The following is a 16,484-nucleotide window of genomic DNA, read 5'->3' on the forward strand; positions in this document are numbered from 1 at the left end:
GCACGCCCGCTCCCGCTCGTCGCGCCGCCGGGGCAGCCGCGGGCCGCAATCCCTCGTTGCGCGCTCCGAGCCGCGGTCCCCAGTCTGCGCTCGACGTCTGATTATGAAAGGGAAAGTGGCCCTTTCACCACCTGGCTCCCAGGCTGGGAGCTTTTGTCTGGGAAGGAGTGCACACGGCCTCATCCACTCCCCACCTCCCAGCCCCGAAGAAATTGAGAGTGAGGACTCAGTACGCCTTGAGGGCTCCCTGGGTCTGCTCTTAGCTCCCTGCTTCCTCCCCACTCCGAAGTTGCAAGCTTGCAACAAGGAAGTCGTGCAGCCGCCATTGTCGGGCTGTCCGGGGCAGGGGAGGCAGCTGCAGCTGCTTATGTAAGTTTTTGGCTTTGCGGGCAGCCGGCTCCCTGCACTGTAGCGCCGCTCAGCGCGCCCGCAGTTTGGAGAGCAATTAGGAAGGGGCAGCCTTATTGTGAAGGTGGTGTTGGGGCTACGTCTTTTCCTACATGTGCCTACACAGATGCTAGCAACAGCTGTCTTCCAGTTTTGACTCACCTGAACTTAGCGATTGGAATCTCTCAATGGCAAGGGAGGCGGGGCGGGGAGGAGGCCGTCATGGACACACATGGTCTCCTTTCCAGGTCTCATACATCTTGAGAGAGAGCGGGGAGAGGGGTGGGTGGCCAAGTACACACTAGCCAAAAAAAAAAAAAAAACAACACATTGATACGTTGTCATAGCTATTCTAAGGCCACTCCTCTCCCTGGTCCCATGCACTTGTATCCCACAAGCCCTAGGACGAGTTAGTGACTACAGTAGTAAGTGTCACAGTAGTAAGGTTTTTGCATGGGGTGCCTAGTCTCTGGATGACTACAGGCCTGGGTGCTTCTAGGGAATACGGAGGCAGAAGCACGTAGAATGATCAACTCAAAATCATCTTTTGGAAATGTTGCCTAACCTCAAACTTCAGATGAGACATCCCGCTTCTACGCTGGGCAGCTCGGTGCGTTCACTTTTCTTTAGAAGGAGCTTATGGGTTTCAAGGTGTTGGTCTCCAGGTTGGAGTCTTGTTCCACGGTTTTTGTGTTAAGACTATTACAGCCCTGTCCTTTGCTCCTACCACACCAAACAACTTACCTGTGTGGTCACTGTTCAGTAGAGGAAACTTTTTGTTTTTCAGGATATGGGTCTGCAGGATGGAGTTCTTCCGGTAAGAGTTAAAACTCACAAAAAAGCTAAAATTCTTTCACCCTTCTTGTAGGGATAGAGGTAAAAACACCTGGATTTCTCAAATACAGTCTTAAAGACAAATGTGTGTACTGTTAATACATCACACAGGTGCAGAAAGAAAAAGCAATCATTGTTCCCTCTCCTCCCATGTTACCTGTTGGGTTTATGTACTTCTGTAGCTTTATTTATAAAGGTATATACTTCTACAGGTTTATATGAGTCTAGAGAAAAATGTAGAGGGCTAACATACCCAGCGGGAAATGGGATGAGTGTAGGGGGCACGGTGCACTTGTTTTTTTCTGTATCTGTGTAGCCATCAACAACTGTACAAATGTGGACATGGGCTTAGTGTGTAAGGAGAAATCTCTTAATGGTTCTCCAACCCCTCCTTCCAGTACCTAGGGCGCAGCCCCTTTATGCCCGAGTGCTACAGCCCTTACCTGTTCTAGTCCATATCTGTTCAGAACTGCACTTGATGTGCCAGCCACCTACCTGCCCAACCTGAAAATGCACAAGAGAGGGAACAAGAAAGTTTATTTTAAAAAAATCAATTATTGGTTTAGGATTTGGGATACCGGAAGATCCTACCTCATTCTTGTTTGTCCTTTCCTCTGTAGGTCTGGCGTGCTCCTGATCAGAGTTACTCTGATCTGAAGATTTTGGCGTTTAAGGCATTAAGATACTAGCCTGAGTTGTTCATGGTAACTATAACTTTGGATATTAAATCTTGATGAAAATGACTTGGCATTTGCTTTGAAATATATCTACCAATTCTGATTGTGCACGAACACTTCTCTTTGGGGGAAAATACTTTGCAGAATAAAAGTGAAACAATGTTTTTAAAAAGGAAACAGAGAATGCTTTAAGATGATCAGTTTTTTAACATGATGACAGAGATCCTTCATGCCAATTCCAAATTTTTGCTTATAAAATACTCTCAGCACTTATCATGTATGTACATCTGGTGTTTGATGGCACTTTTATCTGGATGCCGGTAGATTGGCATCTGGAGACAACAAAGCCACTTCCCAAATGTCATCTCATTCTCTTAAGGTCAGATTAAACTTTGACCTTCATTTAGAAGTGGCCCAAAAGTGCTGTGGAAAAACTAGAACACAACACTCAATGGGATATCTTGGCAGTAATGTTCCTCTCTAGTTCTGCAATAGTGATTTTTTCCTTCTGTCAAGGAGGTATAACACAATTCATTATTTTGCTGAATCCTCCATAGAGTAGATGGAATAAGAGTAGGTGTGCCATACAGGACTAGAGGATCATTCCCTTGAACCTGTTTCTTTTTTTTTTAAGACGATGTCTCACACTGTCGCCTAGGCTGGAGTGCAGTGGCACCATCTCAGCTCACTGCAAGCTCCGCCTCCTGGGTCCACATGATTCTTCTGCCTCAGCCTCCTGAGTACCTGGGATTACAGGCACACACCACCACACCTGGCTAGTTTTTTGTATTTTTAGTAGAGATGGGGTTTCACTGTGTTGGCCAGGCTGGTCTTGAACTTCTGACTTTGTGATCCGCCCACCTCGGCCTCCCAAGGTGCTGGGATTACAGACTAAGCCACTGCACCCAGCCTGAACCTGTTTCTTAAACCTTGAGTTTGGGTTATTTGATTACCTCTAGTTGTCAGGAAGCACTGGTTTTGTAGCCAGGTTGTCTATATTTAAGGCCCAGCTCTTTACTAAATAGCTATAGAATATTGGGCAGATTTCTAATTTTGTCTATAAAATGAAGATAGTGATATGTGCCTCATGAGGTTACCTGAATATTAAATTAATTAAAACATGGAAAGCACATAGAACAATGCCTGGGATATAACTAGGCAAATAGTGAATTGAAGATGAATGGGAGTAACAATATGGAGATCCTTGAGTTGGGATCAGCCTTTTCTACCCGTATTCAAAGACTACTGTTAACATTGACTTTCTGAAATTGTTAGGTTCCATAGATTGACCAGGAAATGAAAATGTGACCGTGTTCTCTGTATGGACAAGTACTATTTGTAATTATGAAACTCTCTTTTTTTTTGGTAGGAGTTTTTCATCAGTATGTCTGAAACCATTAAATATAATGACGATGATCATAAAACTCTGTTTCTGAAAACACTAAATGAACAACGCCTGGAAGGAGAATTTTGTGATATTGCTATTGTGGTTGAGGATGTGAAATTCAGAGCACACAGATGTGTTCTTGCTGCCTGCAGCACCTACTTTAAAAAGCTTTTCAAGAAGCTTGAGGTTGATAGTTCTTCAGTCATAGAAATAGATTTTCTTCGTTCTGATATATTTGAAGAGGTCCTGAACTACATGTACACAGCGAAGATTTCCGTGAAAAAAGAAGATGTTAACTTAATGATGTCATCGGGTCAGATTCTTGGTATCCGATTTTTGGATAAACTGTGTTCTCAGAAGCGTGATGTGTCCAGTCCCGATGAAAACAATGGTCAGTCCAAAAGTAAGTATTGCCTCAAAATAAATCGCCCCATTGGAGATGCTGCTGATACCCAGGATGATGATGTAGAGGAAATCGGGGATCAGGATGACAGTCCTTCTGATGACACGGTAGAAGGCACTCCCCCGAGTCAGGAGGACGGCAAGTCACCCACCACAACGCTCAGGGTTCAGGAAGCGATCCTGAAAGAGCTGGGGAGTGAGGAAGTTCGCAAGGTCAATTGCTACGGCCAGGAAGTAGAATCCATGGAGACCCCAGAATCAAAAGACTTGGGGTCCCAGACCCCTCAAGCCTTAACATTTAATGATGGGATGAGTGAAGTGAAAGATGAACAGACACCAGGCTGGACAACAGCCGCCAGTGACATGAAGTTTGAGTATTTGCTTTATGGTCACCATCGGGAGCAGATTGCCTGCCAGGCGTGTGGGAAGACGTTTTCTGATGAAGGCCGATTGAGGAAGCATGAGAAACTCCACACAGCGGACAGGCCATTTGTTTGTGAAATGTGCACAAAAGGTTTCACCACACAGGCCCACCTGAAAGAACACCTAAAAATCCACACGGGATATAAGCCCTATAGCTGTGAGGTGTGTGGAAAATCATTTATCCGTGCCCCAGATTTAAAGAAGCATGAGAGAGTTCACAGTAATGAAAGACCGTTTGCGTGCCACATGTGTGACAAAGCCTTCAAACACAAGTCTCACCTCAAGGATCATGAACGAAGACACAGAGGGGAAAAGCCTTTTGTGTGTGGCTCCTGCACCAAGGCATTTGCCAAGGCGTCTGATCTGAAAAGGCATGAGAACAATATGCACAGTGAAAGGAAGCAGGTTACCCCCAGTGCCATCCAGAGCGAGACAGAACAGTTGCAGGCGGCAGCAATGGCTGCAGAAGCAGAGCAGCAGCTGGAAACGATAGCCTGTAGCTAGAAGCAGTGGGACAGGGACACTCTGGGAAGTGGAGACTGAGATGATGTGGATCATAATGAGTGAATGCCAGTTACTATATTTTTGTGGAAATGTATGGAACATTGTACTCACTGGACTTCAGGCAGTGATTGGTTAGGTATTTTTAAGACTTTCAAGGAAATGATGTTCCTCAGTTCTGACCAAACTGTTTCACTGTCTTGTCTGGTGTCTAGTATTAATGTTGCCAGTAAGCACCCCTCTCCCTTTTTTTTTTTTAATTTTAATTTGAGAACTCCTGTGTCCAGTTTAGAAGTGAGAGACTTCCATTTTTAATTCCTTTACACTCACCACCCTGGCAGGTTCCCTGCACAGAGTAATAAGTAAATTGATTTCCTAATCATCACAATTCTATGTGACTTAGGGTCAAACGAGCAGTTTTAATAACTTAATAAAAGTACTTCAGATAGACGCAGAAAATTGATGAGTAGTTGACCACGAACACTGCGCAAATATAAAAAAAAGTTCTGGAAATGCAGAATGGCGTTAGATTTATATTTGGTTTGTTAATTTTATATCACTGTTTTCACTGTTTTGTGGACAAATAATGGTTGCTTTGCTGAAGTGTTTCTTCCTCAATCTTGATTGCCCTGTACCTACCCCAGAAGCTATAGTCACATGTCCTACAGGCCAAGCAAACCCACCGGGATGGTGGGGGGTCTTGGGGCCAAGCTGTTAGGTTTCTCTTATTTGGGGCAGTGCCACTCCACACCAGCTGGGATTTGTGAGTGGACCCATGGTAAGAAGAATAGAAAAGGCTCTCAGAGATAAGGTTTTTTACATGTGTAACAATCCCAAGATTTCCTAGATTAAAATCTTAATTGATTTTGAAATTGGATTTTTATTTAGAATCAAAATTAGGACAAGAACAGATAACTTCTTCAGATACATTCGTGTAGCTTTGCAGAATGTCATCAAGCTTTGGGGCTCTCTGGGGCACATGATTTATCCGTAAAGGAGATGCAGTATGCTTACTTAAATTAATAAATTTAAAATCTTTTAAGTGTGTAAATAGTAGTGTTGGTCTTATGTATTTCAAGTAAAAAGTAGACAGCTGCACTTTTTTTGCACATTGGATTAAAATAACTTCCATCAGCAAACATCAGACTGTTTTTAACAAATATTAAAGATTGTCAGACCAAATGTTTATGTTTTCGAAGTATATTTCATCACTGGTTACAGTTTTAAATAGAAGTTGATTGCCTTTTCATAACCATAAATGAGAATTATAAACTCTGTTCCAGTTTTGGTATACTAAATGTTCTTTTAACCATCTTTAGGAATATACTGAAATGCCAACAATAGTTTGAATTGTGTTCTGTAAAAAAGTATTAGTCAATTATTTTACAATATGTAGAATTGTAGAAAATGTCAATTTTCAATTCATTTTCATTGCTAGGATTTTTTTTAAAAGATATTAAAGTAATTTCACTTCATAGCTTGTTGCATTAACACCTGTAATTCTATCGTGAAAGAAATTTTATTTTTTTAATTGGTGTGTATGTTATGCCCAAGATGTTAGGATGAAGATGCTACCTTTTAAAATTTTAGTTATTGGTACAATGTTTAATTTTACTTAAAATTAGTTTCTTTTCTTGAAAGTTGTTTATTCTGTTCTAAAAGTAGTCCTGTCACTGTGTTTTTATGCTATTTATAGAAGGGGAACTGATTGCGGTTCCTAGGCTGTTTTAACCAAAGCAAAGGAAAAATAATTTTAACATCTTGTTGATAGCTACTTCAACAAACCATATTTTGGGTCTTCATTTTTTGTATATAAAAGAAAATATACTATCATTCCTCTTTTCATTTTTTCCTAGCAACCTTCCACATACCCAGATTTCTACCAAAATGTATTTTCTATGCTAGTTTCATCCTGGCTTTACAGAGTTGAAGTTAAACATGTGATATTAACCTCCATTGAAACCACATAGTCATGGTGGTAACCCCCAAAAAGAAAGGTTAGTTTTCAGCAGTCCGTATGATGCAAATATTTATTATTTAGCCTATTTTGCATGAGAAATGTATTTGTGTTATTTCTACCACTGGTACTGGGTTTGTATGTATGTTAGGGTACCTGTTTCCTTTGTATATTTTTGGTGGCAGCAGAATCCTAACACGGCAGCTCTCCTGTCTGCTGGGTCCTGGTCAGTAACTGCCTCTCTATGCCTGGCTCAATTTGGTAGTCCCCTGCATAGTGAAGCCATCGTGTTAAGAGTCTTCAAGGTTACCTCCAACACCGTAGGGAGTTAATTCTGAAATGTGATTATTCTGAATCTGTAGTGTACGAGGAAGGTCAAGTCTAAATGTCAACATTACTACCTTTACATTACTTAGAAATTATTGACTTTTTTCTGTTTTTACAGAGAATGCCGCAAACTTGATGTTAGCTTTTGTGCTTAATTTGCATTGTATTGGCACTGATTGAGGAAGAGAAATTTAGGAAGTTTAAATGTAAAGTAATTTGCTGGCCATTAACTTGATCACTAATTTAGAATTGTTAGAAAGTGCAGAGGTCGCCATCAAGTGAGGTTGATACTAGCAAATTCACCCTATTTTATTAGGAAAAAAAGATTGAGATGAGGGAAAATGATGCAAATTTATGTAGTTTCCAGCTTAAAGGGTTATTTTGTGTAGTTATCTGCAAGTCATTTGGAAGGTGGGATTCGTTGTCACGTATTAATGCTATTAGTGTTATTAATGCTATTGTTCTCAAGAGTAGCAAGCCTTACGGTGCAGTTGTAGTAGAGCTGGCACATAGTAAAGATTGTGGTGTAGGATTGAGTCCTAGGCGGAGGCAAGAAAGCTGTTCCAGGAAAGAGAACGGAAAGCTCTCACTTTCCTTTGAAGTCTGCCTGTTTTTGCGTACCCTCTTGTAACTGGAGCTCTCTCCCCCTGGGAACTATTTATAATAGGGTTAATCCTGCATCTCCTTCAGGTATGTAAAGATAGCATGTTGCCTACTTAACTTGTGTTGAGCATCATATGCGAGGCACTGGGCTGGATTCTGGAGATATGCAAAGGCAGAAGCAGTTTGGTCCCCGACTATCAGAGTGAGTGTGCCCCTTCCCAGTCTGGTCTTACATGTTCTTTTGAAAATGTTTTTCCATCACCTGTTATCCATGATTCCTTAAAGGTCGCCATCTCATCTCGGGGGCCCTGGGTATAATTTATCTGGATTGTGACAGATTTTAGCAGTTGGGTGTTTTCATGATCTCTTCAAAAGATGTTCCCATTCACCAATATTCATTTAAATCTTTTCAGTATAATGAGGAGGTGAGGTTTAGTAGAAAGACTTTACAAGACAAACTTAGATTTGGATCCTGGTTCTGCCTCTCAGTAACTGTAAATTCAGACAAGTTCTTAACTGCCTTCAGCCTCAGTTTCACCATCTCTAAAATAATAGTAAGTATTTCTGTCTCACAGCCCACTGAGGATTAATGTGGTGGCCAGGAAAAAACATTAACCCCAGCATCCACACTTTTTAGGTTCACTGTAAACGTTCCCTGTTTCCTAAAGAGCATTCCCAATGGAGCAGACAGAAGGAAAATTGAAGTTCTCTCTTACCCTTGGCATCTCTTAGTCCTACCATCATTGGCCCTGAGCTGTAGACCTAGACCTTATTAAGTGTTATTAACTGAAAATGTCTACAGACACTATGTTTATCTTAGTATTTCTGTAAGCTTCGATCCGTTTGTGGCTCTGGTCTTACAAACTTGTGTATTTGTCTAAATGTTGTCTTTGGTTTTGTAATTTCCCATAATTTGTACATTTTAAAGTAAATCATTGGAATGTAGTTGATGTAAACACTGGCCTCTTTGGATGGCTCCCTGCTCTTCTTTGGGAACATCTGTGATGGCAGAACCAGAATGGCAGAACCAGAATGGCAATTTTGAGAGCTGGCTTTTGAATCTCATACGTGAAATCATACATTAATATATTTTTATAGGATGCTTTTCTAAAATGGGGTGCATTTCAGGCTGCACCCAACTGTTCCCTTTCTAGTTAATTCCAAGATGATCTGTTGCTTTCTTCCCAAAGGGGCCTAGACTACATCCATTACTTCCATCTTTTTTTCCTTTTAGTTCTGGAATAACAGTTTGCTGAGTCACTCTGCTCTTCTTTGGGGGATATTTCTACTAAACTTACACAGAAGTACTTTTTATAGCCTAAGATTAAAGTATATCCATCAACAAATCATTGAATGCCTTGTATGTGTCTGGCATTGGACTATGTGCTGGGAATGCAACAGTGAGCAACACCAGCACCATTCCTGCCCTCCTGGAGTTATCCAGTGTGGGATGCTTATCTTTTCAAGATTTACAATGTTTTACAAGGATTTACAAATAACGTAATGATCACAAATAGACAAACTACTATTTAAAAAAAAAAAAAATCCACCATGTTATGTATTTTCATCCAGTTCATGGAACATACTTTAGAAAAGTAAGAATTTTTAATAAATTGTCATGGGTTAGTAGTGCCAATATAAACATTCTTAAATGACTTTTGGGAATGTATACTGAGAAAATATCTATTAATTATTGCCATTTCCGTAGAATGATTCTCCTTTTCCCTAACTGTGATACTGGATTTCAACAAGAGGAATGGTAATATGAGGCTAAGATAGATTCTTTAAAATAATAGATGCTTTCCTCAAGAAGAATACTGATGCAAATAAAATGAGAGGAGTAAAGAATGATAACCTGGGCTCCCAGTGACTTTGGGCAAGGATGTTAATATGGTTTTAAGGGAGGAAGCACCATGAGCAAATAGAGTATGCCCAGTAGTGGCTGAGTCTGCAAATGTTCCCTTAGTGCCCACTGACCAGTTAAAGTTGACAGTCTTGATAGGATAACAAGCAAGCTAATGGAAATCTGAAAAGACAAAATATGTCTTCTGATAGTTTTAGATCAGCTCCTGCTTGTCATGTTGATGGGAGTTTTGAGAAAGCATTCAATGCTATTAAACTCACTTGGAATGGACTCATTTTCTGTGTTCAGCTGGAAGGCAGGAGCTTTCTATGGTCATTACTTTTTTTTTTTTTTTCCTACTGATTTGAACTTCAGTCACAGGAGAGATAGTTGAGGGGTTAGGATTTTAATAATAAAACCTAGTATACGTTGAATATTTGTGAGGTTTGGCACTATATACACAATCACTATGTTTTGTGACAAGTCTGAGGTAGGTACTCATTACCGCTGGTGAAGACACCAAGATTCAAAGAAGTTAAAAATCATGCCCAATATCGTTCTCATCAGAGCTGGGACAGGAAAGCAGGTCCATCTGCCTCCAGAGCCTGTGCCCTTAGTGACCATGTTGTTGGCCTCAAGCCACAAAATGTGCAGCTCTGGCCCCGCACACGTCCTTACTGAGTTCAGACTGCTGTTTAGCAGATGGCACTGGGGAAGAGAGGCATTTATGCAGACAGCTGTCTATGTCTCTGTGCTAAATTGGTCCTGACATTTTTATTTCTCTGAGATGTCTCCCATGCAGGGCACTAATACTAAACCAATATTGTTTTACCTTGCTTCAGGTGTATAGGCTGCCCCCACATAATATGAAAAACTGCTGGTAGAATGTCATGGATAATTGCAATATAATACAAAGCTACCAGTTAGCCTTCTTCACATGTTCCGTTATGCGGTGAGCCAAGCAAAGCCCACAAGACCAAATGCCATCTAGTCAGGGGCCAAGGTAAGAATGGTCTTATGGAAAGGCCTACTTAGAAGTGGTCTTCTGTGTTAGGAGATCTCTCTACCTATACTCTCCTCACACCCTTTCTGTCTCTGAAAGGTGTTAGAAAACTTGGATTCAGATTCTGCCTCCATTGTTTTCAGGCCGTGTCACCACCTTAGGCGGGTTGCATAATCGTTCATAATTTCTGCCAAAATGCAAATGATTCACTGCCCCGTGTACACCGTTCTTGTTTGTTATTCCAGAAGATAAATTCACTTTCAGGGATAGATAAGAAATTCAGCCTTAAAATCAGATATAATTGATTTAAAATATTACTGACTTTAAATAGGATGACAGAGATGTCTAGAAGTTTGACATTTGGGAAACTGTATTATGTTTCATTCTTAGGCTGTTTACATTTAATTTAATTTAAAGTATGTGTAATGTTTTGGCTATTCTGTTTCTATAATCTTCCAGCCAATACAAAACAGGAAATATTAACCAGATTGGAAGGCTACTGGATCAATTGGCATTAGTATAAACGAGCTTACATTTAATAGTCTTGATACCCTGTAATAAAATGTGGGGTTGAGAAAAGAGAAATGAAAAATAGTAGGGGTAAATTAATTTTAGATGGTGTATAATCATTATTTTCGCAAACTTCTAGGAGTTACAAAGTCATAGGACTTTAAAAAAATACATTATATACAGAAAACAATTTTAACTTTGGTGATACAGTAGACTTGAACTGTATACTAATTAATCTCTGACATCTGCAGAGTGCTTTACAGTATACATTAAGGTAGCTTACAATATTATGAATAGGTATTACTATTCTCATTTTGAAGACTTAAAAAAAACAAGAGCTCAAACCTAGGTTCTGTAATTCTGGTGACTGAATTACAAGCAGCGTGAAATAGAATCCTAAAGTACATAGAGAATCTATTTATTTCATTTATATAAAGCTTTCGGCTCTTTCTAAAATTATAATATAAAAATTAAGATTTGAAAGATTGCATTTAAAACTCCTGAGTTCCTAAATTTGTTTGTTTTTTACTCTGTATTACTATTATTAGTTGGCGCTCAGTATCCATTGTACCCTTGTTGTAGAGCAGCTGCATTTTTAACTCAGCATTGTACTTCTGACTCTAAAATCTCAGATTAGTTTTTTTTTTTTTCCTACTGCAAAACTTTGAAAATACTTGTATTGGTAAAAAAGCCAGCCTAGTGATTTAGAGTATGAGCTCTGGATTCAGACTGCGAGGGTGTGAGTTCTAGTTCTACCACTACCTGGCTGGCCTTGGGCAAGTTATTGAGACTTTCTGAGTTTCATTTTCTCATCTGTAAAATGTGATAATAATGTTGCAAGAATTACATGAGACAAGCTGTAGAAAGTTCTTATATATGACAGATAATTGCGTTATTTTCTACCAATCAAGTCAAAGGTAATACACTGATTTCAGTCACTACTCACCCTTTAACTTGCTTATAAGAACTTTGAGTAACTGATTTCACCTTCATGAATCATTTTCTTGTTTTAAAGGAGGGGATTGCATGTGGTGGTCTTTAAGGTAATTTCAGGATTCAAGTCTATTATTCTGTAATTAATTAGTTGGAGTAACACACCAAAAGCGCTTTTAATGTAATTACTTGAAGTTTTTCTACCATCTAACTCCAAATGAGGACTAAAGGTGATCACAAGATGTAGGTTCCTCAGTACCTTGAGAGGTCACAGGAGAGGGATGTTCAGAGACTGGTCATCATCTCTCAAGCTTTGCCAGAGTTTAAAGTGAAAGGAATGTGGATGATTCCATGCAAATTGTCACAACTCCTAGCAAAATAATTCAAATCACATTTGTTGTAATCCACAGAAAACTGGGATTTCCTGCTCCTATTTTAAGGGCCTTCTCAACTTTTGGAGATACATCCAAAAGAAGTAGAAATCTTACTCTCAATAATATTGAAAATAATGTAGTTATTTACTGAAGTTTTTCTGAATTAGTGTCAACAAGTAGATCACACAGCAGCCCTTCTTACATTTCTTTTTCTATTTCTCCCATGTCTTTTAGCAACTTCTTCTCATCTCTTCCTTTCTATCTCAGCCAAATCTAAAAAATCATCTCACTCTCTCATGGTTTGGGAAAAACACTAACCATATTTCCTCTCCTCTCACACCACAACAATCATAAACACGCAAGACTCTCATAACCAATAGTGGGGTGGGAGGGAGCAGAAATCCCCCCCACTAAGTGAGTAATCACTTCTGCAGCTCAGTGTCCTCCAATTTAATTCTGACACTACCTGGGGATAGCATCAGATTCCACAGTATGAGGGTTCAGTCCCCAAGACTGCCCTCCACCAGATGCCAGTTGCAAGTCCAGGCCTCTGGAACTTCTGACCAAGCAACTTCAAGTTGGGCTTTCCATGAACCCCACTTCAGATTTGGAGGTAAGATTAATTTGCTGGAGCAGCTCACAGAACTCAGGGAAACACGTTTATTGGTTTATTATAAAGGATATTTCCAAAGATACAGATGAAGAGATGTGTAGGGTGAGGTATGGGGAAAGGAGCATGCAGCTTCCATGCACTCCCTGGGTGCCATCCTCCAGGAACCCCCTTTTAGCTCTCCAGAGGCTCCCTAACCCAGTCGTGGGTTTTTATGGACTATCATGTGGAAATGTGATTGGCCTCCAGGGTATGGGGTAAGACCCTCTCTGGAACTATGACCTCATGACCTGCAATTAGAAAGGTGGGGGAAGATTAGAGTCCTGCCTTGGGACAAGGGAAAGAAGGACAGAAAGTCAGAGAGATTCTATTATTTCCTGAAGCCCGACACACCCAACATTATAACAGAAGACTATAACAAGGCCTATGGGAGTTGTGAGCCAAGAACTGTGGACAAAAACCTGTATCTATATCTCTCTATAACACCACACCTACACAAATATTTTCCCAAGTATTTCCACTATTCCTTCAACCTTTTCCTCTACCATCCTTTTGCACATAAAGCAGTTGTATCTGTTGTCGGAATCTGACATTTGCTCTATCCCTTCTTGGAATTAATTAAGGCCTGACTGCTTGCAGAGCAAGTAGGAGGGAGGCGGTATTACAGTTACACAGATTTATTTTCATAGCTGTCACATTATTAGTGTTCTGATCTTACTATGCACCACTCTCCCCCTACTCTCCCCAAAAAAAGAAAAGTTATTGCATTATGTTTTACATTATTATCACAGGTCAAATCCCATTATGTCAAAATAGGTCACCTCTAAAGTTCAGCTTTATTTTGGCTTTTAAATAGGATAATCTGCCCTCCTATATTGCAGAAATGTAGAAAACCCCTTTGTTAAAAGAACTAAATGTAATAGATTTATAATATTTACCTGGAAGAAAATAATTATAGTTCCTAGGAATTAGAAACTACCTCCTTAAGTGGGAGAGATTGATGCTTGTTCAATTTCAACTATTTTTAGCTGCTAAATTTGGTATTTTTCTCTATTTCTTATGTTGCTTTTTTATTTCTCAAATTTAGACTTAAATCTGTTGACTTCCTGTGAAGATCTTTTCCTTCCTTACATCTTGTACATATACACATTTGTGTTCCTCCTGTACTGCTAATATAGTTTCATCATCATTTTGTTAAATCAAAATTCATTGTTTACAGAATTGCAATTATGTAAGTTGTTTACAGGATTGCGATTATGTAAGTGCTGTTGCAACTGAGCCACCTAGTATACTATGATATATTTTCCTTGCTTGCAAGTTGTTTCCCTGCAGTTAAGAACTTTTGTTTCCTTAGGTTTTTATGTGTATACCAGTAATTCCACCCTAAACTCTGTGCTAGTTGTCTAAGGCTCCTGTCCTTATGTCAGTTGTGAGGTATACTATCATTTGCATCTGTTTGAAGAACTTCATCTCAGAGAGTGCTGGGCCCTGATGCTCTGGGTCTCCCTTCACCATTATCCTAGAACTCCATTCTTGAATTGGATTACTGATTCTAGAGCTCACTTGTCTTTTCCTGATTTATTCTCGTTTTGGTGAAAGAACAATGGTATGGTTTGGCTCTGTGTCCCCACCCAAATCTCATGTTGAATTGTGATCCCTAGTATTGGATGTGGGGCCTGATAGAAGGTGATTAGATCATGGGGGCAGTTTAGCCCCCATGATTGTTTAGCACCATGCCCATAGTGCTGTCTTGTGACAGCATTCTCCTGAGATCTACTTGTTTAAAAGTTTGTAGCACCACCTCCCTCCTACTGGCCATGTGAAGATGTGCTTGCTCCCCCCTTCGCCTTCTGCCATGATTGTAAGTTTCCTCAGGCCTCCAGAGAAGGAGAAGCCTGTACAGTCTGCAGAATTGTGAGCCGATTAAACCTCTTTAAAAGTTACCCAGTCTCAGGGATGTCTTTAGAGCAGTGTGAGAATGCAATAATTCAAATACATCCTCAATTGAAAGAGTGAATGAGAGGTGAACATTTTAAGGTCCATTTTACCTTCATGCTTTATTGATGGTTTGCCTGGGGGTAGACAATAATTTGTAGGGAAGTGAATAATTTCATGTTTCTGCATAGTTAGGGCTTTCTGAGCACTTTTAATAACACCTAGGTTGAAAAACTAGCCTGGGAAGGGTAAAATTGAGTAGCCAGAGACCTGCAGAAAGATTTAGAGACTTACCTCCAAATGCGTTTAAATTTCAAAGGGGGATGACCCCAAGAGCCAGTTATTCATATTCCAAAGGATGGGTAATGACTAGGGAGCAAAGGTTTCTCTGCTCCTCTCAAATGATGATAGGGAAGCTGGTGGCCTGTATAAGCCCCCCAGATAATTTCAGACAGATTCTCATATGTGCAGGGTGACGTGCCTTTCATCATGTTTTGTGTAGCTATTGGGCATGGGGAACTCTTGCAGTGATTGCTATAATAGCAACTTTGATTTCTGCTCCCAAAATCTCACATTTACTTTCAGGATAGAAATTTGAGTACAGATATTAAAACCTTATAATAAACTTTTAAAATTTTGAAGATATCTTGAAAAGTCTGATGCCATTCTCAGTTTTGATCCTTTATGTGCAACCTGTGTATTTTTCTCTCTTTAAAGCTTGAAGAATCTTCCTGTCACCCCCTATATTCTAAAATATGGTGACGTTTCCTAGTGTGGATGTACTGGAAACTGGTAGGTCCTTTCAATCTGGAAAATATGTCCTTCAGTTATTCTGGAACGTTTTCTTGAATTATTTGTGATTTCCTCATTTTTTTTTTCCTTTTTCTTCACTTTTCCTAGACGAGCCCTCTAAATTTCTTCTTATGGTTTATTTTTCAGCTCTTTGTCCTCGATCTAATTTTTGAGAAATTTTCTTAACTTTATGTTTCTAACATTTATATTTTTTAAACAATTATTTTGAAATAATTTTAGATTTAAGAAATATTGATCAGAAAATCAGTAGAGAATTTCCCAGTGAACTTCTTCCAGTGTTAGCATCTTAGATAACTATAGTACAAAGATGAAAACCATGAAATAAAATTGATGCAATTCTGTTAATTAAGCTACAGTCTTAATTTTGGATTTCACCCTTTTTTTCACTAATATCCTTTGTCTGTTATTAGATCCAGTCCATAATTTCACATTGCAATTATTTCTTATGTTTCCTTAATTTTCTCCAATCTGAAAGTTCCTTATTCTCCCCGTGTCTTTCATGGTCTGGATACTTTTTGGACAGTACTGGTAAGTTACATTTTAGACTGTCTCAATTTAGTTTGTCTGATACTTTCTCATATTACATTGAAATTATGCATTTTTTGGCAAGAAGACCACAGATGCAATGTGCCTTTCTCTTAATTTGTCTTAACATTTTTGTGTGTGCTCTCCAGATTTCTATGTATATATATATTTATTTTTATCATGCTTCTTTCATTAAATGGCATAAAACAAAGCACCTTTCAATAACAATATCCTTGCATAGTATGATTTTTATTTCTGCATAATATACCATTGTTTGGAACTTGCCATAATTTATTTAAGCCTTTGTTTTAACTGTTTTTATATGCTTAATGCTTTGTGTATATAAAGCATACTATTACTAACTCTTTCTGCATATCTCTGTGAACAGTATATATCCTCGAGATAGATCTTAAGAAGTAGACTTAGTAGGTCAATATAGA

The 16,484-nt window shown here is 39.3% G+C and overlaps 1 protein-coding gene across 6 annotated transcripts in view; it reads left to right on the forward strand.

Moving 5' to 3' along the window:
* Nucleotides 1–6,088, forward strand: part of ZBTB14 (zinc finger and BTB domain containing 14) — a 7,354-nt gene extending 1,266 nt beyond the window's left edge. The window contains exons 1-5 of one of the 6 annotated variants that reach the window (XM_017867925.1): nucleotides 11–369; nucleotides 887–997; nucleotides 1,175–1,204; nucleotides 1,842–1,925; nucleotides 3,268–6,088. In XM_017867925.1, the coding sequence (XP_017723414.1) occupies nucleotides 1,923–1,925; nucleotides 3,268–4,614 (1,350 nt within the window). In that variant the 5' untranslated portion in view covers nucleotides 11–369; nucleotides 887–997; nucleotides 1,175–1,204; nucleotides 1,842–1,922 and the 3' untranslated portion in view covers nucleotides 4,615–6,088. Of the gene's footprint in view, nucleotides 1–6; nucleotides 998–1,174; nucleotides 1,205–1,841; nucleotides 1,926–3,267 lie in introns of those variants that run through there. The other 5 variants (XM_017867921.1, XM_017867927.1, XM_017867926.1 and 2 more) reach the window with 5 other exon arrangements.
* Nucleotides 6,089–16,484: the final 10,396 nt, after the last annotated feature.

This window comes from Rhinopithecus bieti, unplaced genomic scaffold (assembly GCF_001698545.2).
Source record: "Rhinopithecus bieti isolate Rb0 unplaced genomic scaffold, ASM169854v2 scaffold_3856, whole genome shotgun sequence".
NCBI classification, from domain to species: domain Eukaryota; kingdom Metazoa; phylum Chordata; class Mammalia; order Primates; family Cercopithecidae; genus Rhinopithecus; species Rhinopithecus bieti.